Below are 27,771 nucleotides of genomic sequence, written 5' to 3'. Positions count from 1 at the left end.
AAGAGTACCTTGTGGAGGTTTTCTGGTTCCTTCATGTTGGGAAATGAAGAATGAACACCGACCCACCCAACATAAAAGAAACATTGGGAGTAATGAATATAGAACTAAACGTATTTCACCAGTGTCATTCCATGTTGTACAACAGCATCATGCCATCTAGGCAAGTCAGCATATGTAACAAAACACATCAGTTGCAGTTCAAAATGAATGACTACAACACAAAAAAAAAATCAGTGGCATCAGTGCATTTATTTTGATTTAAAAAGAAATTAAAATTTGTGTATCCATTACAAATCATTAAATATACCTTTACACACTGGCTATGCAAAGTACAGAATGGATACAGAAACATAATAAGGCTCTGAAGCATTCTTCAGCTTTGTATTGAAACAGCAGTCACGACATTAGTCACACTTCCACTGATTTTAATCCCAAATTTCCAGCACATTATGCTTTTGTCGCAAAATGCATGTCTTTTTTACTGCACACTGTAAATTGCAGAATTTGAGTAACAATCTGCTCCACATTCTGATGAAATGCAGAAGTTTTCAGTAATTTAACTAAAAATGAATTTTGTCATCTCCTGCTATTTGTGGCCTATTAGCTAGCAAATTCTATTGTTATCCAGGAGGATTACTACAGACGACAGTATAAACGACATCAGCCACAATTGGCAAAAAGCCAAGTGCAGCACTCAGTAAAGACAATAGAAAGAAAATCAAATGTAGAACCAATTATTGATTGATATTTCTTAACATCATTCTTTCTAATCCTCATCTGTCAATGGAATTTTCTGTATGAAAGGTTATATTGAGAAATGGACATTAAGTATATAGAAAAAAAGTTAGCCATCTTGGACACACAATACAATATGACAAAGTTCTCTGTTAATGTGTGGGTAGCTGGAGTAGTGTTGACTGCCCAGACGGTAAATAGGTTACATTACGGGATCTTGAGAGTTGGAAGGCAATGTCTTCTGCTGCTTCAAGCCGCCTTAGTTCAATCAAGCCATCGCCAACTTTTGAGAGAGAGTTAGCTATCAGCTCGGCAGCTTTGGAGTCTCCTTCAGCAGAAATCACAGCTGCCTTTTTCTGTTGCTCAGCCTAGCAAACCAGATGCAAGTGTTGTGTTAATTAAATAGATTTTACAGTATGAGCAGGCATATTTGGGATGGTAAACAGGGAATCGTTAATTGTTAAGTGCCAGTCTCACTATGAAAATACTGCCTTTAAAATATCAAACAGATTGGAAAAAAGTTGCAATAGTTGGGCAACAGCAATTTTCAGGATATTATTTAAGACATTGCTACAGATGTTTTTATAAATTAACCCATTGCTCTTCATCATTTTTGGTAAATAAAGGATATTTAAAATGAAATGTATGAATATTTTAGTTTTAGAAGGCATGCCTGTAATCATTCTGAACTGTGAATACTGAGAGTACAAGCAGAATGAACTCACTTCCCTGCTTTTCATTAAGCCAGCAGAGCCCACACAGAACCAGTCTGCAACACAACTTACTGTTTTCAACAAAGACCATAAGAAAGAGGTATAGAAATTAGACCATTCAGCCCATTGAGTCTGCTCCATCATTCAATCATGACTGATAAGTTTCTCAACCCCATTCTCTTGCTTTCTCCCTGTAACCCTTGATCCCTTAATACTCAAGAACCTATTGATCTCAGTCTTAAATATACTCAATGACCTGGCCTTCACAGCCTTCTGGGGCAATGAATTCCATAAATTCACCACTCTCTGGCAGAAGAAAGTTTCTCCATATTTCCATTCTAAAGGGTCTTCTCTTTACTCTAAGGCTGTGCCCTCAGGTCCTAGTCTCTCCTACCAATGGAAACATCTTCCCAACATCTATTCTGTCCAGGCCTATCAATATTGTGTTCGTTTCAATTAGATTGCCCCTCATCCTTCTAAACTCCAGCAAGCATAAACCTAGAGTCCTCAAATGTTCCTCGTATGTTAAGCTTTTCATTCCTGGGACCATTCTCATGAACCTCCTCTGAAGCCGCTCCAGGGCCAGTAACATCCTTCCTGAGATATGGGGCCCAAAACTGCGCACAATACTCCAAATGTGGCCTGATCAGAGCCTTATACTGCTTCAGAAGTACATCCTTGCTTTTATATTCAAGTCCTCTCAAAATAAATGCGCTCATTGCATTTGGCTTCCTAACTACTGACTCAACATGCAGGTTTACCTTGAGAGAATCCTAAGTCTTTGCACTTCAAATTTCTGAATTTTCTCCCCATTTAGAAAATAGTCCATATCTCTATTCTTCCTACCAAAGTGCATGACCTCACACTTTCCCATGTTGTACTCCATCTGCCCACTCTCCTAACATGTCCAAATCCTTCTGCAGGCTCCCTGCCTCCACAATGCTACCTGTCGCTCTACCTATCTTTGTATCGTCTACAAACTTAGCTCAAATGTCCTCAGTTCCAACATCTAGGTCATTAATGTACAAAGTGAAAAGTTGTGGTCCCAACACGGAACCTTGCAGAACACCACTTGTCACGGCTGCCATCCTGAGAAGGACCCTTTTATCCCCACTCTCTACTTTCTGCCAGACAGCCAAGCTTCTATCCATGCTAGCACATTGCCTCTAACACCATGGGCCCTTATCTTACACAGCAGCCTCCCGTGTGGCACCTTGTCAAGAAAGCTTTTGAAGTCCAGGTAGATAACATCCATTGGCTTTCCTTGGTCTAACCTGCACATTACTTCCTCAAAGAATTCCAGCAGATTTGTTAGGCATGAACTCCCCTTGATGAAACCCTGCTGACTTTGCCCTTTTTTACTATACACTTCCAAGTATTCAGAAATCTCATCCTTCACAATGGGTTCGAGGATGTTACCCACGACCAAGGTTAGTCTAATCGTTTTGTAATTTTCTGTATTGTCTTACTCCCTTCTTAAACAGGGATATCAAGCAGTGATTTTGCAGTCTCCCTGACTCTCATAATTCCTGAAAGATCACCACTAACGCCTCCACTATCCCTTCAGCTATCTCCCTTAGAACTCTGAGGTGTAGTCCATCTGGTCCAGATAATTTAATTACTTTCAGACCATTCAATTGTTCTCGCACCTTTTCCTTGGAGTTGGCCACCATACTCAGCTCTGCCCCCTCACTCTCTAGAATGTTTGGGATATTATTCATGTCTTCAAAGACATTATTCAGCTCCTCAGTCATTTCCTTGTTTCCCACTACTATCTCACCAGCGTCATTGCCCAGCTGCCCAATGTCCACTCTCTGTGCGGGAGCTCGTGTGTGGTGTGCTGCTGCCCAGTCTTCTGAATGGGCAGCGAACTAAGTGCTCGCTGTGTCAATCCCATTGGTCTGAAATTGGGGGGGCGGGGGCCTCCACGATGCTGCAGGTTCCTTACACACAAGTGTGTCCGCTCAGAAATAAGCCCTGAGACAGAGGGGGAGCAAGGCAGGCAGAGCCTGCCTCAAATACGCTCCCTCTATCTTTTCATTAGGATGTATATCAGCACCAAAGTCTAATCCCCTTGCAGCCATGTCTCCGTGATGCCCACTGTGTCACACCTGCCAATTTCAATCTGCGCCACAAGCTCATTTACCTTATTCCTTATTCTGCGTTTATTCAGATATAACACCTTCAGTCCTATATTAACTGTCTCTCTTCTCATTGTCATTCGTTTGTCCAGGGTGCTTGAAGTTTGATTATTATCCCTTTCCATACACTCTGTTCTATTTGTATCTGTGTTAGAGATTTTAATAACCTCTCCTGAGTTCTGCACTCTTACCTCCTCCTTTAATTCGGGTTTTCTGATTTCCCTATAACTGAGCCCCCTCCACCCGTCTACAGTCCAAATTATACGATTCACTTGGACTCTAGGTCCAGCACGGTTCAGATGAAGACCGTCCCATCGGAACAGGTCCCTTCTTCCCCAGTACTGGCACCAATGTCCCATGAATTCAAACCATTTCTCCCACACCAATCTTTGAGCCACCCATTTACCTTCCTAATTTTATTGATCCTGTGCCAATTCGCTCGTGGCTCAGGGAGTAATCCAGAGATTACCACCTTGTTGGTTCTTTGTAATTTAGCTCCGAGCTGTTCAAACTCCCTTAGCTGAACCTCTGCCCTAGTTTTATCTATTGCACTGGTACCTACATGGACCACGCCCACTGGATCTTTGCCCTCCCACTCCAAGTGGAATACAGTTGAGAAAACAATGGGAAAATATTTGAAATTCTGAATTACCATTGTACTTTTGGGTTGTAAAGATTTTCAGTGCACACTGGCATTTGTACATGTGTAAAAGAAACCTAATTTTCAAAACAACTCCAAATCCAAAACACTGCAGGTGGACGTTGCATGTGAGAAGTGAATGGAATTGAAGCTGCTATAATGCTAACCACATTGCTACTGGCCCCAAGACTTTTCTCTTACGTCTGTGTGGCACTGTAGTGAATAATTGTTTCTACAAGTTTCCCCAACGTTAAACTGACTGATCTGTAAGTTCTGGGCTTATCTTTCTCACACTGTTCAAAATAAAAAAACTATGAAGGTTTCAATACACCAGTCCACTGGCACCACAAATAGCCCCTCTAGTTTGCTGGTGGATTTGTTCTACAATTGATTGATTGTGCGGATAATCAGGTGACTGTACTGTATTGGACAAAAATGAGGTGAACACTTAAATTGCTACTGCAATTCGATGAAATCTAGAGTACTTCCAGTGCATGAGGTTCTGACTTATTAGCCTCGTGGCATTACTGTTATGCCGCTGCCTTCCCCTCTCCTGCATTATATTAACCACTTTGAATTATACAATTACTCTTTTGTTTTAGATAATGACAATGAACAGGCCATGGAAGAACGCTCTGTGGTAAGTTTGCCTCAGGAGGCGGAATTGATGGAGAAACACCCTGACTGAAGAACTGCGCTGTGGGTATGAGAACAAGGAGGTTAGATGGGAAGGTGAAAATTACTGCAAATGCTGAAATCTGTACTGAAAACAATCAAAGCTGGAGATCACAGCAAATCAGACAGCATCCATGGAGACAGAGCAAGCTAACGCTGAGTCTAGATGAACTCAGCATCAGAGCTCTGACGAAGAGTCACCTCGATTCAAAATTTTAGCTTGCTCACTCTCCACGGATGCTGTCTGACCCACTGTGATCTCCAGCATTTGTTGTTTTCAGACAGGATGGGACATTTGGTCAAGATATATTTTCTAAAGTCTGCAAACAAAATTTTTTAATAGTGCTAGAGCTGGGAGAGAATGGTGGCCCTATTGTTTGAGATTATAAAATACCTCCTGCACTGTAGCATTGGAAATTGATAACAGTATTAGGCAAAACACTCCAGACAACTGCCTCTGCCTTTTTCAATAAACAGCCTGAAAAATATATCAGCAATGTCTTTGAACAGAGAAGGGACGACATTAAAAAGCAATTAAATGGGCAAGCATTAACAGCTATTATATGGCACACTGTCATATAATGAAAAGGTATAAAGACAGACCTCCCAAACAAACCATGGCTACAACAAGCACCAGATTCATTGGGAGGTCTGCTGATGAACCGACCACCTAAAACCGGTCTGAGCTCATAGGAATTCTAACCATCCAGTGTCAGTGAGAGTACATACTGTTGAACAACCATTTGCTATACAAGGTGTGCCACACTGTGGAATAGTATCTAGGTTATTGTGTAGCATTCATACCAGGGCCAGATCCTTTAAACCTAATATGGGTTCATTCATGGACAAAAGCTCGATTAATTACATGCCTCCATTTTGCAATGACAATATGAAAACCATTTCTGTTCAGTTCCCACAAAAACATTTTAAATCAGTCTTCAATTCACTTGGCTTGTCACAAACTAGAAAATGTTCAACCTCAGTGTTGTGTCTGACCTCCAGATTAGTTTGGAGAAAGTGAGGATTGCAGATGCTAGCGCTCAGAGTTGAGAGTATAGTGCTGGAAAAGCACAGGTCAGGCAGCATCCTGATGAAGGGCTTATACCCGAAACGTTGATTCTCCTGCTTCTTGGATGCTGTGCTTTTCCAGCACCACACACTCTACTCCAGTTTAGCTTCAAAGCTCTATAAACTGCCTATTATAATTCATGTAGCTTTCCTCTTTTCCCATGTTGTAAACTAATGCCTTCGGCTAACTACTCAAATAATTCCCAAACACCATCCTCATGGTGTCAAAAATCATCTTCATTCACAAATCCTTCTGTGGTATTTTTCATTCTAGCTTGTGCATTCATTACTTCATTGCATGGTATTTCCTCTACTACAAGCACCTGTATCATCAACAACCACAGCGCTGTAGTCTGGAATGTGCCTGTCTCGTTCTCCTCTCTGAGGAGTCTTAAACAATTTCTAACTTCTCTCTGCTCCTGTGCATTGTCAGGACTTCCTTCATCTATCCTTCAACCTCTCATGTACTGGTGTTGCTTCCATAAAAGGCGACTTAACATGTGACAATTCCAAGGGTCCACAACAAACAATGGCATATTCAAATCAGATTTTTCACTCATGCCTTTTGGAAGAGACTCAACGTCTCAACGCAATGTTCCTGGCACTTGCACAGGTGGCTGTTTAGAAAACATTCAACTGCTTCATCCTGAAGGGACTGGACAGCTACTTGAGCTTTTGTACAAAGTTTCATTCCTTAACCACCTGTTAAAGGTGTTCACCTCATTTCTATGCAAGTCAGGTGATTGTCCACACAATCAATTAATTGTAGAACAAATCCACCAACAAATTGGAGGACATGACTGCGGCACCAGAGCACTAGAGAATGGCAAACATTATAATCGCTTTTGACCAAGGGGGTGGAACCTGTAGAACAATTATTCAATACAGTGCCACAGATTAATAAGGAAAGGCATAGGTGATGTGAGTGAAAATGACAGTAAGTAGGAACGTGATTGCTAAACTGGTTTATTGTGGAGTTCCCCAGGGACTGGCATTGGAACATTTACTTTTCCTGACATATACATATAAACAATTAGGTATTGGTGTGCATGAGACAATTTCAAAATATGCAGACTACACAACCCGAGAAAATTGTAAACAACAAGGAAGGTAGTCTCCAACTTAGAAAGGCTCTTGACAACTGATGGAATGGGTAGACACGTTGCAGATGAAATTGAGAAGTGTGAGGTGCTAACACTTGGAATAAAGAACATGGAGAGACTGTAAAAACAAAAGGCACTATTCCAAAGTATATGCAGAAACAGAGATATTCAAGTAAAGATATACAGAAGTCATTAAAGGTGTAGCAATACAAATAAAGCATACAATATTCTAGTTTTCATTAACAAGAAAATACAATACAATACAAGAGTAGGGAGGTGTGAAGAATTTGTCTCAGATACAGATTAGACTTCAGCTCTGTATTCAGTTCTAGGCACCACATTATAGGAAGAATGTGCATGCAATGGGGTGAAGATGTTTATGAGTTCCAGGGATTTCATGAAGAAAACTCGGACTATTTTCTTTGGACAGAAAGCTAGGAGATTTGATAGGTTATATCATTGAGAGGAGCCCGGAGAGAGTAGATAGGGAGAACCTATTCCACACATTAAAGGATCAAGAACTAGAGGGACAGTTTTAAATATTTTGCAAATGCGAGGTGAGAAAAAATTGGTGACAGTCCAGAATGCACTGTCTGGAAGTATGATGGTGGTAGCAGGTTCAATCAAAGCATTCAAGAGGACAGAGAATGGTTATTTACTTATAAACAACATGTCAGAAAAAGACAGAAGATTGGCACTAAGTTAAAATGCTCAGAACACCGGTGCAGACACGATAGTCCAAATGGCCAACCTTCTGCACTGTAACAATTCAGTGACATTGGTGATTCTCTGCACCCTACTTAAATACTAAACAATATAAATGCTAGATTTAAAAAAAAATCAGGTCACAAATTGTCATCTTGCTTGCCAACCACTCAAGTATATAACCTACTGCAATTACACTAACCTTTTCAACAACAAATCTGGCTCGCTCAGCTTCCTGTTGTGCAACTTGCTTAAGCTCTACAGCTTCCGTGAACTCTTTGCCAAAGGTCAAATGTGTCTGAAACAAAAAGATACATTTCAAGATGAGTGATACTAAGTGAATAATCAAAAATACATCCGGCTACTCAAATAATACACACCCGAGGACTGGGGCATTACAGTTTAAAATACATGACTGCTGTAATTTAAGTCACTGATCAATGAACAGGGAAGCAGGATTTGTTTTCTGCATTTCCCGTACTGCAGTTTGAAGTCGATAAATTCTTGCAGATCGTGCAAGTTCACGGTCTCAAATGGTAACAAGATGCTTGTTTTGTTAAATTCACTGTAGCAAAGAGTTTTGGGTGGCATAAAGACACTGACAGAACCTAACCTGCTTTCAGATTTATCCCCTTTGACAATGGAATCTGTAATTAAAAAGCTTGAGAGAAACATGGAAAACACTGTAGATAAATTATTTTCCAACTTATTGATAATCAGATTCTCAAGATAGTAAATGCACTTAGTACATGCTGTCCAAGAATGCCCCTGACAAATCTCTCCCTTAATAAGACATACACTACGACAGTTACATCAAAATACACACAGCAATTCAAACTTCCAGATGTAACTCTCACCAGTTCTTCCAGACACAAGTCTGTTGCATTATTTACACTCATATCCCACTAATTTTAGGAGAATTACTGTCCATGAGTAATCAACGTGTGCCACCATCCATATCCCAACATTGAGTGTGCACGAGTTGCCCAATATTCTTTTCAAATGCTGTTAATTTTTCAAAATTAAATTATTGCTGAGTGTTTTTAAATTGGAGTTGCCGATCATGATGATATGGGAAAGGACCACAGTGAAAACCTCTTACAATCCCACTGGCTGATTGATTGTTCTGTGCTTGATGAGACTGAGCCTGTATTAGCAGGGACCAGATAAAGTGTTATTCTGTGTATTTCAGTTTACTGGGAAACAACCTACACAAAACACTGACAGGATGTCTCCACTTTGGGGCGGCATGGTGGCTCAGTGGTTAGCACTGCTGCCTCACAACACCAGGGTCCCAGGTTCGATTCCAGCCGAGGGCAACTGTCTGCGTGGGTTTCCTCCCACAATCCAAAGATGTGCAGGTCAGGTGAATTGGCTATGCTAAATTGCCCATAAGTTAGGTGCATTAGTCAGAGGGAAATGGGTCTAGGTGGGTTACTCTTCAGAGGGTCGGTCTGGACTGGTTGGGCCGAAGGGCCTGTTTCCACACTGTAGGGAATCTATTGTAAATGTCAGAGGTTCTGAAAAATCAGAACTAACTGTTGACTCCCATAGAAATCAAATTCAAACCTGGAGTCAGGTTCCATTGGGCCTCTTTCAGCACAATTCTTATTTAAAAATTAAAACGTTATACCTATAAGGTTAGAAACAGTACAATGTCTATTTTAAATGGTTAAATTCCACATGACAACTGAAATAACAATTAAAATAAAATAAACTTGTAATCAGGACAGAGAACTCTAACATTCTTAAAACGATTCCTCCTGCAGTGGCCCCTCTGGAATTGCAGGGAGGGTGCAGTGCTCTCTCCAGGGTCTGTGCCGAGTTGGACTTTGCTCCTTGGGCTATGGGCAGCCTGTAGGGGCTCCACTGCTGGCTCCTGCCTGCTGCTTACTGGAACCACTTGCAGTCACTGCTGAGAGGGCTATGAATCCTGACAGGCCTTGGCCTTCCTCCCTCCCTCCCTCTCCTCCAGATCAATATGTCGGTCATGCTCGGGCTCATGGCCCACCCTGATCCAGAGGGAGATGGTGGCTCAGGTGTTTTTCACTGATTGGAAGTTGCAGGAGAGGCCCCATCATTTTAGCTGCCATCTTGGTTTGGGGGGAGGGTGGGTTGATGCGTGAAGACCACCAACCTTTCAGGTGGGTCCTGCGGGCAATGGTGGCACGTGCAGGCTCTCAGGAATAGATGTTCTGTGGTGGAAGTCATAGCGTGGCTGGGGTAGACAAGCAGATCTGGCAGGCAGTCTGTGGCCTTGAGGTTGGGGGCCATCAGTGAAGACCTTGGCAGCAGTGCAGCATGGGAGGGACCTCACGGCTGAGTGTTGGAGACTGTGCTAAATGGTGCCATTTGGATCAAGTAATGTACCGCAGTAAACAACATTAAATCAAATTACTTAATGCTCAATGAGATTTTGAGCAGTAATAACTCACCATAAGGCAAAACAATGAGAAAAAGGGCAATGTTTAATGCATACCTCATGTACATTAAATTTTCAGTAGCCTCTTCTATACAGTTCAAAAACCTTGAACTTGACTTCTATTGTTCATTGAGATTTTAACTTTCTAAACATAATCTGGGACTGCCACAATGTTAAGGGTTTAGATGGAGAGGAATTTGTTAAGTGTGTACAAGAAATTTTTTTGATTCAGTATGTGGATGTACCTACTAGAGGTGAAAAACTTGACCTACTTTTGGAAGCAAGGCAGGGCAGGTGACTGAGGTATCAGTGAGGGAGCACTTTGGGGCTAGCGGCCATAATTCTATTAGTTTTAAAATAGTGAGAAAAGACAATTTTGATAGTATTAGGCAAGAACTTTCAAAAGCTGATTAGGCGCAAATGTTCACAGGGACGGCTGGAAAATGGGAAGCCTTCAGAAATGAGGAGCAAGAGTCCAGAGACAGTATATTCCTGTTAGGATGAAAGGAAAGGCTGGTAGGTATAGGGAATGCTGGATGACTAAAGAAATTGAGGTTATGATAAAAAAAAAATGGAAGCATATGTCAGGTATAGACAGGATAGATCAAGTGAATCCTGAGAAGAATATAAAGGCAGTGGGAGTATACTTAAGAGGAAAATCAGGAGGGCAAAAATGGGACATGAGGTAGCTTTGGCAAATAGAGTTAAGGAGAATCCAAAGGGTTTTTACAAATATATTAAAGATAAAAGAGTAACTAGGGAGAGAGTAAGGCCCATCAAGTATTAGCAAGGCGGCCTTTGTGTGAAGCCGCAGGAGATAGGGAAGGTACTAAACAAGTATTTGCATCAGTATTTACTGTGGAAAAGGACATGGAAGATGTAGAATGTAGGGAAATAAATGGTGACATCTTGAAAAATGTCCATATTACAGAAGAAGCGGTGCCGGATGCCTCGAAACACAAAGGTGGATAAATCCCCAGGACCTGATCAGGTGTACCCTAGACCTCTGTGGATGCTAGGGAAGTGATTGCTGGCTCCCTTGCTGAGACATTTGTATCATCGATAGTCACAGGTGAGGTGCTTAAAGACTGGAGGTTGGCCGAAGTGGTGCCACTCTTTAAGGAGGGTAGTAAGGACAAGCGAGGGAACTATAGACCAGTGAGCCTGACGTTGGTGGTGGGCAAGTTGTTGGAGAGAATCCTGAGGGACAGAATGTACATGTATTTGGAAAGACAAGGACTGATTAGGGATAGTCAACATGGCTTTGCATGTGGGAAATCATGTCTCACAAACTTGATTGAGCTTTTCTGAAGAAATAACAAAGAGGATTGATGAGGGCAGAGTGATGGATGTAATCTATATGGACTTCAGTAAGGCGTTTGACAAGGTTCCCCAACAGAGACTGGTTAGCAAGGTTAGATCTCATGGAATACAGGGGGAACTGGCCATTTGGATACAGAACTGGCTCAAAGGTAAAAGACAGAGGGTGGTGGTGGAGAGTTTTTTTCAAGCCGGAGGCCTGTAACCAGTAATCCTGGAGTGCCACAAGGATCGGTGCTGAGTCCTCTACTTTTCATCACTTTTATAAATGATTTGGATGTGAGCATAAGAGCTATAGTTAGTAAGTTTGCAGATGACATCAAAATTGGAGATGTAGCAGACAGTGAAGAAGGTTACCTCAGATTACAACAGGATCTTGATCAGATGGGCCAATGGGCTGAGAAGTGGCAGATGGAGTTCAATTTAGATAAATGAGAGGTGCTGCATTTTGGGAAAGCAATCTTAGCAGGTTATATACTTAATGGTAAGGTCCTAGGGAGTGTTGCTGAACAAAGAGACCTTGGAGTGCAGGTTCATACCCTTGAAAGTGGAGTCACAGGTAGATAGGATAGAAGGCGGCATTTGGTATGCTTTCCTTTATTGGTCAGAGTATCGAGTAGAGGAGTTAGGAGGTCATGTTGCAGCTGTACAGGACATTGGTTAGGCCACTGTTGGAATATCGCATGCAATTCTGGTCTCGTTCCTATCGGAAAGATGTTGTGAAACTTGAAAGGATTCAGAACGATTTACAAGGATGTTGCCAGGGTTGGAGGATTTGAGCTATTGGGAGAGGTTGAATAGGCTGGACTGTTTTCCCTGGCATGTCGGAGACTGATGGGTGACCTTATAACGGTTTAGAAAATCACGAGGGGCATGTATAGGATAAACAGACAGAGTCTCTTCCCTGGCATGGGGGAATCCAGAACTAGAGGGCATAGGTTTAGGGTAAGAGGGGAAAGATATAAAAAAAGACCCAAGGGGCAACATTTTCACGTAGACAGTGGTGGGAGTATGGAATACATCCCATTAGAGATTTGCTATGGGGGAAAAGACAAACATTTTTAATGATCTTAAGGAAAACTGGATAAATATTATGAATAGATGAAGACAGAAATGTGAGCTGGGCATGCTTGGGACTGCTTTAACATAGCAACAAGCTGCAATAGGATGAATGACCCCCTTCAGCACTGCAGACTTCTATCGTAGACACTTTACTGCAGCAGCTTTGGATTCTGACATCTTTCAGATCAGACATTAAGCGAAAGCTGCTGTTTGTCTGGTCAGTTAGAAGTTAAAGGTCTATTGGCATCAAACAAGGAGTTCTTCCAACATTTTTCAAGTCAGCTAATGTCAACAAAACCTGATCATCCAGTCATTTAATTAATTGGCTGTTGATTGGTGTTTGCTGTATCTAATGTACTGCAGTATTTGTCTAACAATAATTATGGGGTCATTTAAAGGGAATCGTTGTTTTATATTGTCAAGAGTTACACAAAATTTCCCCCTAAAGAAAACATACTTTTTTAATGTTGAATTACAAGAATAAAGCAGTTTACTACAAACAAAGGCAGCAAAGAAAGGAGGTAGAAATTTGAATGTCAGTACCAGAGACACATCATCCAGGATGAGTCCAAAAGTGGAAGCTCTCTCAGTCAGATCCTCGCTAACCTGTCTGGACACAAGCTCTCTCTGTGTGATGAGTTCACCAGCATCAAATCGGGCCTAGAAAACATCCAATTCTTAATTAACAAGTCAACTCCTTCACGAAAAGAATTAGATAAAATCAGCATAATTTACACTTCAAATTAGCACAAGTGTTTAAAACAGTGTGAAATGATGACATTGGATGCAAGTAAGTTTAAGTCAAATCCGGGCAGCAATGTGGCAAAAAATTATGTTATAACTCCATTTTGAAAGTGAATGGGCGTAGTCACATTCAAGACACAGACACAAACTTTGTTTAGATGGTGAAGGATTACTCCGACACTTTAAGCTGTCTGTATACAAATATCTACTCCACTACAATATTATATAACTTGTCTGCAAAACATCAGGCTCAGAAATTTCTTTTAATTCAGTGAATATGGCCTTTGCTTGCTCGGACTCCAATTATTGCCTATCCCCCGTTACTGTTGAGAAAGTAATGGTGAGCGGTTTCCTTTAACTGCAGCCAATTCGGTGCAGGTACACCCACAATGCTATCAGGAAATTTCACGGTTATGACCCAGCAACACTGATAGAACAAAGATATTTCCAAGTCAGCATGGAGTGTGGCTTGGAAGGAAAACTTGCAGGTGGCGGTGACATTCCTTTGTATGAACTATTTACTGCATTGAGAGGATCTCTACCCCTTGTTATTTAAAAAGCTTAATTTTAAAAATTTAAATTAAGGAAACCCAGGCTAAATGTTAACATTCGAGGTGACAGCATTACCAAAGAAAATAATAATCCACACTTGCACACTTATGAATCCATGCCTGATTTATTCTGATTTGTTAATATTCAAATCAATGAGACAGAAAATTCACAACCCTCCTTATCTACTTGAAACAGAACCCAAGTCATAAAAATACAAATGCATTACATATAAGCAATTTTTTTAATGACAATTCTATTTTGGGCATAAACCTGCCTGTAAAGTGGATTAGAACTCAGGCTGTAAGTTTGCTTGCTGAGCTGGAAGATTTGCTCTCCAACGTATCACCACCATGCTCGGTAACAATATCAGTGACCCTCCGGTGAAGCGCTGGTATTCTGTCCCGCTTCCTCTTTATGTGTCGTGGTCTGTTGTGGTGAGTGATATAATTTACGGTCCCTTTTCTCAGAGGTTGGTCAATGGGGTCCAAATCAACATGTTTGTTGGAGGAGTTCCGGTCTGAATGCCAGGCCTCTAGGAATTCCCGTGCGTGTCTTTGTTTAGCTTGTCCCAGGATAGATGTATTGTCCCAGTCGAACTGGTGTCCCTCGTTGTCTATACGGATGCTAGTGATAATCGGTCACGTCTTTTGGTGGCTAGTTGGTGATCATGTACCCTGGTGGTTAGTTTCCTGTCTGTCTGTCAGATGTAGTGTTTGTTACAGTGCTTGCAGGGTATTTTGTATATGACATTCATTCTGCTGGTTGTTGGTAGGGTCCTTTAGATTCATTAAGAGCTGTTTCAGTTTGTTCATAGGTTTGTGGGCTACCACGATGCTAAGGAGCTGGAATAGTCTGGTTGTCATCTCAGAGGTGTCTTTAAGGTATGGTAGTGTGGCTGCAGTCTCTGGGCATGTTGTGACGTCTTGTTTAGGTTTGTTTAAGAATTAGCGGACTGTGCTTATCAGATAGCCATTGTTCTTGAATATGTTGTATTAGGTATTTTTCTTCTGCTGCTCGTAGTTCCCGGGTGCTGCAGCATGTTGCGGCTTGTTTAAATAACGTCCTGATGTGGCTTCGTTTGAGTATGTTGGGATGATTGTTCATGTAGTTGAGTATCTGGTCTGCGTGTGCCGCTTTCCTATAGATGCTGGCCTGCAGCTCTCCGTTGGCTTTTTATTCTACCGTGACATCTAGGAAGGAGAGTCTGTTGTTGTTCTCTTTTGTGAACCTTATACCTATCTCAGACCCATAGTCTCACTTCCCGGCACACCAACATACAGACTAGCAAAGGAACTTCATTGTAAACTGAAATACCTAGTAGAAGACTCACGCCACTCCATCCAATGAACCTAGGAATTTGTGAACATTAAAGACATAAAGGTTTAGGATGACGCAGTCATGGTCCCTATTCACATCAAAACAAAAATTCGGCTTCACCACTAGACAAACTAAGGACATAAACACCAGACAGCACCAACTCCATCAGCAAGGACAGCATCCGCAAACCAGTAAACCTGTGTCTCGCAACCCACTTCACCTTCAACGACAAGACCTACAAATAAATCAACAGGACATCCATGGGACCACCGTTATCAGGATTCTTGGCAGGAGCAGTTATGCAGAGACTTTAACGAACAGCCCTTCCCAGCATCCAGCCCAAGCTATGGATGCGCTATGTGGATCACACCTTCGTCATCATGAAATGGAACAAATTAGAAGAAAACCACAAACACAAACAACATTCTTACTGGTACAAGGTCCACTAAAGAGGAAGAGAACAACAGACTCCCCCCCCGCCCCCCCAGGTGTCACAGTAGAACAAAAGCCAATGAAAAGCTGCAAGACAGCATCTACAGAAAAGCGACATACGCAGACCAGATACTCAACTACAGGAACAATCATCCCAACACACTCAAACAGAGCTGCATTAGGACATTACTTAAATGAGCCATAACACACTGCGACACCCAGACACTCTGATATGCCGAAGAAAACACCTATACAACATTTTCAAGAACAATGCATACCTGATAAGCACAGTCTGCCGATTCTACAACAAACCTAAACAAGACGACACAACCCGCCTAGAGACTCTAGCTGCATTACCATACATTAAAGACCAGACTACTCCAGCCCCTTGGCATCATGGTAGCCCACAAACCTACCAACACACTGAAACAGCTCTTGATGAATCTACAGAACCCTGAGCCAACCAGTGGAACGAACTTCATATACAAAATACCCTGTAAAGACTGCAACAAACACTACATTGGACAGACAGGCAGGAATCTGGCCACCAGGATACATAATCACCAGCTAGCCACCAAAAGACATGACCAACTATCACTAGTATCCTTACTCACAGGCAACGAGGGACACCAGTTTGACTCAGACAATACATCTATCTTGGGACAGGCTAGAACAAAGACATGCACAGGAATTCCTAGAGGCCTGGCATTCAAACCGGAGAACTCGGTCAACAAATGCTTCGATTTGGACCCCATTTATTAACCTCTCAGAAAAAGAACCAGAAGTGAGATCACATATCACAACAGTCCACGACACAAGTAGCAAGCGGACAGGACACGAGTTTTCAATGGAGGCTCACTGATGATGTCACTAGCATGGTGATGAAATCTTCCAGCTCAGCGAGCAAAATTACAACCTGAACCACAACCTGAGCTACAAGTCTTCACAAAAATCGTAGTGAATTAGAATGTTACACACAAATATCAACAACTGGCCACATTCTTCTCTACAAAACCTTCTTCCAAATTTAATCCTCACTAAATTGCAAGTAAATAGTGAAGTAAATAGCAGAAATATGGTTGCAAGGCAGGCCAGATGCATTTGATTGGTGCTGGAAAATATGCACATGTAGATGAGTCCAGACAAGTGCTGGTCAATGTACTAAGAGTAAAAGTATTTTTAGCTCTAGTATTCATCCAGAATCCGCTCCTACATAACTGTGTGACACTTACAACGACAGACTTCAGAATTTCTGTTGTGATGGATGGCAGTACTCTCTCATCGTAATCTTCACCTATGCTGGTATAAATCCTCGGTAGTTGGTCGGTCACTGGCCTGAATAGGATACGCAGTGTGATGTTTACATTCTGTAAATCTGTAAAACAATGAAGTTCAGTGTCTGATTTTTATGCAAAGTTTCAGTGGATACTTCTTAAAATACATAAAAGTAGAAAACTTTCCTTAGCACACAGCATTTCAAGTTTATTCGTGGAGCGTCACAGGTTTACCTTTATTACACGGACACCAAACCACTTCTCTTTATGAACTCACCTTTGCTACCTGTGATGACGGGAACGTTTCGTGGTCGTGATCGACAATCAAAGATAATTGGTCTCTGTACCCATGGAATTAGAAAGTGCGTGCCTTCTCCAGAAACAACATCTTGAACACCACGAAATCGATCAAATATCACTGCTCTGTGTCCAGCATCAACTAGCGAAATAAAATTGGGTGTTACTATACCAGCATTATATGTATTGATGATTAATCTGTGGAGTCATTTAGTAGCAGTTAATCATTAGGAATTAAATGCTTATTAAAAGGCAGGTTTATTCACAAACCAATGGAAAACAAGTGACCACCAGCAATTACCTTGAAAGGAAATTTATAATATCAGCCAGACAATTCTGTACCTCATCACTTTCCACTAATTCCCCCCTTTTTCTACTGCTCCTATAAGAGGCCAATGTTTGCCTCACTGTATTCATGGGCCAGGAGCATTTCCTGTAATGTCTGCATCTAATGTCCATCTGTGCGATATTGTGTTTATAGGTCATCCTTATTAACTCACTCACTAGCTCATTATATTCATTAATACTGGGTTCCTGTTTCCTCATTCATAACCCTTTACTAACCCATTATTTACTATAACATGGTTTCAGCAGTTCTGTAGTGTATTTTACTATCCTAAGATAGACCAAATTTAAAACAACCCTTTCAAACCCATTACAGTGGAACCTCGATGATCCGAATGAGATGGACGGGCAGTATTTTGTTCGGATAATTGATTCAATGCCTCTCCTCTGGGGCTCGGAGTTTTCTGAAATTTCCTTTTTCCTTGCTCCCTCTCCCTGTCTCAGGGTTTGTTTCTGATTAGACACACATTTATGCTGATCACAGGACACCAAACAGTTCCCCAGTTAGTATGTACTTGTTAAATACCTTTTAACTGGGCCGTTATCCCTTTAAGAATCTGTCAAAACAGCTCAAGTGAAAATGCATTAAAGAAAGAAACTCACACCCGCAAATAACAAACAAATCTCACAACCCAGCCGCTGTAATCAGTTTAACATCCTTTATTCTTTTATTAAGTGCAGATACAATTTCTACTTATTTACAGCATCGAGGCCTAGCATTTTTTACTAACATTTACTAACTTAAAAGAACTTAATTTCTTGGAATAAAGCTAGTGCTTCCAAATAAGCCTGTTGCACTATTACCTGGTGTTGTATGATTTTTAACTTTGTGCACCCCAGTCCAATACTGGCACCCTCAAATCATAACTTAAGACAAAAGGACTAACACCTCTTAAATTATGTAAGCAAACCGGACAGACTCTTAACCCTATCAGGAGTAGCAGCCAATACTTAGCACATGTTTTGACATATCTCCTGTCGCCCAGGCAAGAAGCCCCTCAAACCTTTGTGTACTATAGATAAAACAATGTAACACCAGAGTAATGGAATTTTAATATATGTAAGAACTGTGTATAAGTAGGCTATTGTAAAAACTGTATTTCGGGATTCTATTGCCACCTTGAACTTGTGCTACTTGCGGTTGCTGAATAAAGGCTATTTTTGCCTCTCACCAATTTCAGTCGTTATTTGAACACTATCTCAACATCATCCCCCGGTACCTTTAAGTAAGATGAACAACTTTGAACTGCTGTGTGGTGTATCTACACCTACTTATGTATTCAAGAATTTAAACACGATAACATTGAAGGAACAGCCATTATGATTCCAAGACAGGATGCAAAGAAAATTGGACGTGATATTGGAGGACGTGGTGTGCAAAATGAGACTGCACCCTAATCCTTCGAGGTAGCAGGGGTTGCAAGCTTGGAAAAGTGCTCTCAAAGCAACCTTCAAAAATTTCTGTAGCGTACCTTACAAATACACCATAAAGTTAGTGGTGGTGGGAACAAATACTTATGATGCTAAGCAAGTGGGCTGCTTGGCCTAGATGGTCTTGAACTCAAATGCTTTTGGCAGTTGCACTCATCCAAGCAAGTGGATAGCATCCCATTATATTCCCAATACAGGTCTTACAAATGGTGGAAAGATTTTGAAGAGTTAGAATACTCAACCTCTGACCTGCTCTCGTAACCACTGTATTTATGTACAGTTAATATGAATGCAAATTAAAATGCTCACCATTATGCCAGTTATTCATTATAAAAGCCTGGAAACGACATGCAGATTTAATTCAACCTACGTGACTGCTTCATCAGATTGGGGTTCACCTTGTGAAAGTACCAGGCATATACTCCTTTCCCTATAATCAGGGCAGTGAGGAGTGACTTGCCATATAACACTACAGTAAAGGCATTACTGTATGAGAAAGGATTTTAGTGGGATGAGGCCCAATTTTAAAGGAGGCCAGCCTGTTTAACGTTTTCTCCCAGCACAGAGCATTAGCCAATGGAGCACATACTGAACTGAGGGCTTGCCTCCATTATGCAGCCTACCAGGTAGAAAACAAAGCTAGTGGGCTTCCCTTCCGTTCAGCTCCTATGGTTCAATACATATCCACACTAGGAGAACAACAGCAGCAAACTGTTTGCAGAAACCTTAGAGCTGCTTGCAGGAGGGGGGGGGGGGGGGTTAAAGGCAGCATTCTAAAAAAAATACTTAATAGGAGTAAAATAATAGTTATACTGAAAAGCAAACAGAATCTTCGAACTTCTCAATCGCCTGGATCTAACACTCTAACAATACCACTATGCCACAAGCACCATGAGGGTGTCACTTGGCCTCAGTTACCTCATTACAACTGCATTAAGGAGTAAGACCTCATGACAGGGTGAAGGGAAACAAATTCTGGTGACAATGCACACCAATAACCCTATAAATGGGACTGGTACTTTAAAAATAATTATACAATCAGCTAGTTTAGATACAGTTTAAGAGTTTGTCATTAACTAAACTTTAAGTTTATATTAGGAAAGAAATGACCTTTTCAGCTGTAACGTCTGAATCAATAGCAGATTATGCAACAAAAACCTCCAGCATTGGCTGAAAAAGGGGACTACCATGCAGCAACTTTAGCAATGAGAACACAATACAGAAGACCAAAGAGTAAATTAATGCAAGACAATTCTGAGACACAGCTTTAGCCATTCTTGCAAAATCTGCCTGAAAGACTGGAAGTGAAATTCAAGCAGGTAGGTGCCATGTATTTTATAGCCTTTCCTGGGAATTAAGGCCACAATAATACAAATAACCTTAAATTTATCCACACATATGCAATTCACTAGACATGGTCCAGCAAGAGTTAATTTGAAGCTTGTATGCTTAAAGGGGAAAGAAAAACAGCTGTTCAATGGACATAACAATCTTCTCATATTTTCCAAAGTAAGCTGGAGTTGACCAGCAATCAAAGATCTTACAGCGTGAAACCATGCTTAAAAGGGAGTGGGTGCGCACATGTAGCAGTACGAGTATATTACAAGTGTACATTTAAAATTATTTGTTAAATTTCCTTTTTACTCATTGGAAGGTTAGATTCTTACTGAGGTTTGGTGCTATGGTGGTGGCTATTCAGGATTTGAACCTTGGTCTTGCCTTCAGATCTTATTGATATAATAATGCACTAGAGCGTGCCTTTACTTAATTCTGTACTACAAATATATTAAAACAAATTGCATCTCAGCATATGTCCTGCTATAGTATCACATTATAACTGCCTACAACCACATTCATGATACCAGGAATGTAGAACTTCAATTTAATAGAAAACTAAGAAAAGCTGGGGCTGTCCTGAAAGCAGAGGGAAGTTCAGTGTATATTTAATGGAGCCACTCAAAAACAAGAACATTTTTTTTGATAAAAAAAAATTTAGTTTGGTTTCAGGAGGACCAATAACCAGAGAGTACAGTTTTAAGGTCCTTGACAGGGGGTAGCAGATTTGTAAACCCAATTAAAAACTTTATTTATCATTCTCATGGAAAAGGATTGAAATACAACATTGTTCATGGAGACCTTCAGATAAACAATCTCACCTTAATATTTGGAGATGGGTATTTCAATGATTCATTGTTTATTCACTTCTGAAAATGGGTTGAAAAAGCATTTTCCATTGCTGTCAGAAGTACAGCTGCATTTTAAATTTTTAGAAGGATGATGAATGTTATAGGTCAAGTAGCCATTGCCCCAGAGACCCTTGGGACTGCTCAATCAATAGAGACAAGCGACTAGTGGCATGTTTAACCTGACAGTCACCACACCTAAGGTGAGTAGTAAGGTTGAGAAGGTAGGAACCTCATGGCGACCTTAGCTGGTACAGGATTGGAACTTTCGGTCTTTACATCACTCGCCATCTGAACAGCCAACTGAGCTAACTGACCCCCTCTATGAAGAATGAGAGATTTTAGTTTGGGGTTGCATTTTGAGAAAATCGATAAGAAAAGAGGTGTAGGTCAGATCATAGATGCACTTGAAAACAGTTCATTTAAAATGAAATGGGAGGATATTAAATCTCAGTTTTAGGACAGAGATAGAGAAAGAATACATCCCACAAAAATGCAGTGAGAAATGCCTTCTGTTCTCTGCACATATTCTTTTTTCTTTACTCCTTTTCTCATGGTGGTTCTTGCAGCATCAGAATGTGGATCACAGTAAAGTAGCGAAGATACCACAGTTGCTGGAAATTCGAAATAAAAATGCAATATGTTGGAACTACTCAGTTGGTGAGGTAGCATTGCAGGGAGAGAAAAAGTGTGCTACTAGACTTTGATGGCATCATAAACAGTGGTGATGAACTGCATGATTCACATTCAGTCAATGTGGTGTGGAAAAGAGCACATTTGGTTTAGTTACTGTATGTAACAGGCCTTTGTGATGATATAACTATCAAAAAGGTTTTACCTTTACTTATTCCACAATTTATCTTTTATAATTGCTTGAGTGTTTGTTTGGTTTGTAATACAACTTCCAGTCCCAGCCAAAAGGTTTATCACCAGACCCAGATGTTTTCAATGCAAAGATGGCAAGTTCTAAACTGCTCTTTCCTTTCATCCTATCAGAAGCCCAAAGAGGCACAACAACACCTCCTCTTCCTCAGGCAGCTTAGGAAATTCAGCATGTCCATAAAGTCCCTCACCAACTTCTACAGATGCATTACAGAAAGCATATACTCCAGGTGTATGATGGCCTGGTATGGCAACTGCTTTGCCTAGGACTGTAAGAAACTAAAGTAGAATGTGAGCACAGCCCAAACCATCACAGAAGCCAACCTCCCATGCATGGACTCCATTTACATTCTCATTGCCACAGAAAGGCTGCCATCACCATCATCAAAGATCCCTCCAAAACTGGTAATGCTCTCCTACAACTGGCCCATCAGGCAGAAGTAGGGGTGTGTGTGGGGGTGTGTGTGTGTGGGGGGGTGTGTGTGTGTGGGTGTGTGTGTGTGTGTGTGTGTGTGTTTGCGTAGTTTACAAAAAATCTTTTGCTGTTATGACAACTCTGGCAATAGCTGAATTCGATTTCCAGCATGTTACCCATGTAAATCATAACAGCTTTTACATTATATTGTTATTCTATGTCTATGTGCTGTGAGGAAACCAGACTGAATTCACGCTTGCTGCCCATAAATAGTCTGACACAGACTATTCTGCCCATAATGACACAGATACTAGTATACTATAAAATTTGCAGGATCATGGCATTCCAATATTATGCTAGCATCTCTCTCTCAAAAGAAATAACATTTGTACTACCAATTTCAACATTCTGTCGCTGCCCTTCCAGTACTTGTCAACTAACCAGTCTGTACAACTACTTTAAAGGTGATACAGTCCAAAGACTAACTTTCTAAGTTCAGAACTACGTAAAGCCGTCCTGCAGCCTCTTCTAGTGTTGCAGTCAGTGGGCGAGCACTGTTTAGGGACACTAAGAGAAGCCAAGATATACAGAAGACAGGCTCCAAGGTTTGATGACTTTTGGCTGGATAATTGGATTTTTTTTAAGAAATGTTATTTTCATGGTGGTTTTTATTTGAGCACTATGGACAAATGTATGCAGGGGAGGGGAGGCTCACCGTTATAAAGCGCCGAGTTGACGACTCCTCCAACAACGGCCAGACCGAGGCCAAACTTGCCAATGGTTTCCAACACTTTCGTGGCCATTTCCAACGTGGGGGAAGGTGAAGGGCGGAGGGGTTGCACTGATCGCCGGGCCTGAAGGACAGAATCAAACAGCCGCCGTCAACCAGGCCGCACGGTCACCTCCACGGGGCAGCTACGCATGCTCAGTGCCCCGTTCACTCCCGCAGTAAAACCGCACACCATTGGCTGGTGAATGCGTGATGATGCATTATGGGCGATGTAGTCCTCTATCCCGGAAGCGGTTGGTCTGAAATGGAGCGGGACACTACAACTCCCAGTGTGCCTCGCGCTCCGGCTGATCCACGTGGACCTCACCCTCAATGCAATGGAGTTGAGCTTCAAAATGTATCGTTTCGCAGTGTTAAATGGTTACATTGACCTTTTTTTGTAATGAAATATTTTCATAAATTGTAGCTAGTGCGCATTGTTGAAAAATGATGGAAACTGGGAGCAGTCCTGGTAGAAAGGGACACACACATTTCACATTGGTATAAAAACAGAAAGTGCAGGTTTGGTAATATGTATGGAGACAGAGTCCAACAGGTTTAATTGGAAACAGCCTAGCTTTCGGAGCGACGCTCCTTCATCAGGTGATTGTGTCGCTGTTGGACTATAACCTGGTATTGTGTGATTTTTTAACTTTGTACACCCCCAGTTTGTGTTTTGGATTTTGTTTGGAGCAGTTGGTGACCAGTCTGAAGGGAAGGAGTTCCTAGATTAGTTTTCCTGTTCCAGAAATAAATTTGTTGTGAATTCATTGTGAATGGGATTGTACTTTTTAGGAATGACTAGAAGACTTATGGATACTGTGTTTCGGAACAAGCTGTGGGTTGCAAGTATCCTGGAGGCAACTGCCCTTTGCTTGGTAACACATGGCAGAATGCAAGACTGACAGCTATCTGAAGATGTCCCACTTTATCTTTTTTTGTTTTCAAGACTATTACTGGTCCAAAATGTTTTTCCCTGAAAGTGGTCACTGCAGGGAAAATATCTCTTTTCCTGCTGTGAGTGCAAGTGTGAGCTTCAGGTTACTTAGAACAGGGTAATGTGGTAATGAAGATAATGTGGGATATTGCAAACAGTGTGGAATAGTTATCTTTACATCTTTGCCAAATAAGTCTTGTTTCACAATAGATCAATAATTTTGTTGTTTATTAAAGAAACCTGGTTGATGGATCTTCATATTTTAAACCTAATATAGACAAAATATATAATTGGCCAAGTCTTAGAGTTAGACAGCACAGGGACAGACTCTACAGTCCAACTCTTCCACGTCCACCAGATATTTTAAACTGATCTAGTCCCAAAAGACAGCATTTCACCCATATTCCTGTAAACACTTCCTACTCATGTATCTATCCAGAGACCTTTTAAATATTGTAATTTTACCCACCTCCACCATCTCTGGCAGCTCGTTCCACAAACACACCAGTCTCTGCGTGAAAAGATTACCCCTGAGGTCCTTTTTAAATCTTGCCCCTCTCAGCCTAAGCCTATGTCCTCTAGTTCTGGACGCCTCTACCCTGGAAACAACAAATCTTGGCTATTCAACTTATCCATGCCTCTCATAATTTTATAAATTTCTGTAAGGTGTCCCCTCAGCTTTCAATGCCTCAAGGGAAAAATCCTTTCTGAACCTTTTCAAGTTGAACAACATGTTTCCTATAGTAGGGAGTCCAGAAGTGAACGCAGTGTTCCAAAAATGACCTCACCAGTGCCCTCTACAGCACAACATGATGTACCAACTCCGATACTCAATGCCCTGACCAATAAAGGAAAGCATTCTAAACACTGCCTTCACTGCCCTATCTACTTGCGACTCCACTGTGCATCTGCACTTGATGTTCTCTTTGTTTGGCAACTTACTCCACTCGGGCCCCGACCATTACGGTATAAATCCCGCCCTAATTTGACTTACCAAAATGTAATGCATCACATTTATCTATATTAAACTCCATCTGCTACTCCTCGGCCCAATGACCCATCTGATCAAGGTCCCGTTTTACTATGAGAAACCTCATTTGCTGTCATCTTACAAAACTTGAAACTTTATTGCTGGAACAGCACAGCAGGTCAGGCAGCATCCAGGCGGCCCAATGACCCATCTGATCAAGGTCCCGTTTTACTATGAGAAACCTCATTTGCTGTCATCTTACAAAACTTAAACTTCCTCAGCTGCAGATAAGTCTCCGTCAGAATTTTAACCAAATGTTTCTGGTCTGGAGCTTTTAAATCAGACCCCTTACACTGAGGTAACCTATTAACAATTCTAAACTCTCCTTTCTCTTTCGCAGCAGCAACTACTTTATGTGCCTGCTTCAGCTAAGAACCCAGCTGAGCTGTCTAAACTGAAACTTAAATAAAAACCTTTTTGTTTCAAGCTATGAGTTCTTCCTTTAAGTTCCCCTTCCCAAAATAAAACTCCAGAACCTTCTATTAATGCACTTGACTGTTTATTATGTTTGCTCCTAAACTCTTCTAATGTGAATAAAAAATAAAATTACCTTTCAGGATGTCTTTTTCTTATACTGTGTTTTAAAAGAAATCACCATGGCTCAGTGACTATTAGACTTAGCTGAGTGCAACAAAGCCAAATGAGTGAACTGGAAATTTAGATCAAGTGGGTGTTCAATGCAATGGTGGGAGAGAGCTGCTTTTACTAATATTTACTGCAATATATGATCCAGAACAAGAGATGTACTGGAAAAGGACAAAAGGCATGGATCGAGAGGCGACATGCAGTGAGACTAGCAGGACTGTGGCTTACCATTACCTGATAAGACAGTAGCTGATTGGTGAGTAGGATTATTTCTCGTCTTTTGCCCTACAATTGTCTAAGTTATGAGGTTCTTGCAAGCTGAGTGAACGAGGTTGGGAATTTCAGGGAGGATGAGCGAACTAACAATGGCACCGTGGTATAGGAAGCCATTCAAGTGGGGGAGAAAATAATAATAATTTAGTGGTAGCGAGGGGTATAATTAGGGACATAGATACAGTTCTTTGCAGCCATGAGTGAGATTCCTTAAGGCTGTGTTGCTATCCAGTGCCAGGTAAAAATGTATGTCCTTGGGATTGAAAAAGAAGTCATAGAATCCCTACAGTGTGGAAACAGGCCCTTCAGCCCAGCAAGTCCACACCAATCCTCCAAAGAGTATCCCACCCAGACCCATTCCCATATTATCCTACATGACTAATGCACCTAACCTACACATTCCTGAACACTATGGGCAATTTAGTTTGGCCATTTCACCTAACGTGCACATCTTTGGATTGTGGAAAGAAACCAGAGCAAACCCATGTAGTCTCAGGGAGAATGTACAAAGTCACCTGAGGCTGGAATCGAATCAGGGTCCCTGACGCTGTGAGGCAGCAGTGAACCACCCCAGAAATTGGAGTGGGAGAGGAAGGATCTAATTGTTGTCAACCATGTCACTACCAATGACATTGATAGGACTGGAAAGGAGGTTCTGCTGAAAATGCAAACAATTAAGTGATCAATTAAAAAAGCTGAATCTCCAAAGTAATAATCCCTGAAATACTGCCACAGACAAACTGACATAGAGTAAATAAACTCAAGAAGTTAAATATGTGGCTCAAAGACTGGTGTTGGTGGAGTGTTTCTCAGTTCATGCGACACTGGTACAATGGCTAGGATAGAAGGTAGCTGCTTCAGTGGAACATGCTTCACTGGAACTGCATTGGGACCAATATCCTGGTAAAGTAAACAATTAGTGCTGTAGAGATGGTTTTAAGTTTAATTAGAGGTGTGAGGTTTTGGGTGAGGGGAAAATGTAGGTTTACAAATCCAAAGGGTATATCAGAATTACAAGGGATCTATTTGGATGATACCCAGAGTGAGACAGGAAGGGCTGGAGTCTACAATCAGAAAAACAGCAGTAAATAGGGTCAAAGGTAGGGAATATAGTAAAAGGTCAAAATTAATGGCTAGTTCCATTTATTCATGTAGTTTTCTGAACAAACAAAATGGATTAATGGCATAAGGAGAAGATAATGGGCTTGATTTTGTGGCCACTACAGAGACAGAGTCATAAGGAAATCATTGCTTTGAAGGGAGTATATGAATTTTTGAAAGGACAGCCATAAAAAAAAAGGTGGAGAGTTAGCTTTGTTAGGATGGAATGGATTAAGTAAAACACCAAGAAATGATCTTGGATAGGAAGATGTAGAATCCATGAGTGGAGACAAGAAATAATAAGGGGAAGAAGACACTAGGAAGAGTAGTCTACAATTGCCTTTACAGTAGGACAGATATCTCTGGAGGAGAATGAGCTGCTTTTGCTCTGCAGAAAAACCATCTCAACCCTGAAAATAGTCAGTTCATTTTCCCTTTCCAGTTGCTGTAAGCTGAACATTTATTTGATAAGTCAAGGACCTTGATTCGTATGAAACAATCACTCTGTGCCTCTTGCAAACTAGTGAAAATATCTGGAGAAAGAAGATCAAGAAGTAGCATTCTGATTGGCACAATAATTGTCTCAACTAACTCTGTGAAGTGATGACTGAACTACTTTC

The 27,771-nt window shown here is 41.2% G+C and overlaps 1 protein-coding gene and 1 long non-coding RNA gene across 2 annotated transcripts in view; one reads left to right on the top strand and one right to left on the bottom strand.

The window, feature by feature from the left end:
* Positions 1 to 230: 230 nt before the first annotated feature.
* phb (prohibitin) lies at positions 231 to 23,364 on the bottom strand. Its single transcript, XM_043675194.1, has 6 exons — positions 23,172 to 23,364; positions 17,181 to 17,342; positions 16,862 to 17,004; positions 13,128 to 13,244; positions 7,983 to 8,078; positions 231 to 1,103 (listed from the first exon to the last, which is right to left on the bottom strand). The coding sequence occupies exons 1-6, from the start codon at positions 23,257 to 23,259 to the stop codon at positions 888 to 890; spliced, it is 822 nt and encodes a 273-aa protein (XP_043531129.1). The 5' UTR covers positions 23,260 to 23,364; the 3' UTR covers positions 231 to 887.
* Positions 23,365 to 23,489: 125 nt separating this feature from the next.
* Positions 23,490 to 27,771, top strand: part of LOC122539964 — a 47,034-nt gene continuing 42,752 nt past the window's right edge. Inside the window, exons 1-2 of the long non-coding RNA XR_006309219.1 lie at positions 23,490 to 23,583; positions 25,926 to 26,033. This is a non-coding gene — a long non-coding RNA (uncharacterized LOC122539964). The remainder of the gene's footprint in view (positions 23,584 to 25,925; positions 26,034 to 27,771) is intronic.

The sequence above is a fragment of the Chiloscyllium plagiosum genome, chromosome 33 (assembly GCF_004010195.1).
Source record: "Chiloscyllium plagiosum isolate BGI_BamShark_2017 chromosome 33, ASM401019v2, whole genome shotgun sequence".
In the NCBI taxonomy this organism is placed as follows: Eukaryota; Metazoa; Chordata; class Chondrichthyes; order Orectolobiformes; family Hemiscylliidae; genus Chiloscyllium; species Chiloscyllium plagiosum.
The sequence above is the reverse complement of the archived record's forward strand: the minus strand, read 5'-3'. Positions and strand labels throughout refer to the sequence as shown.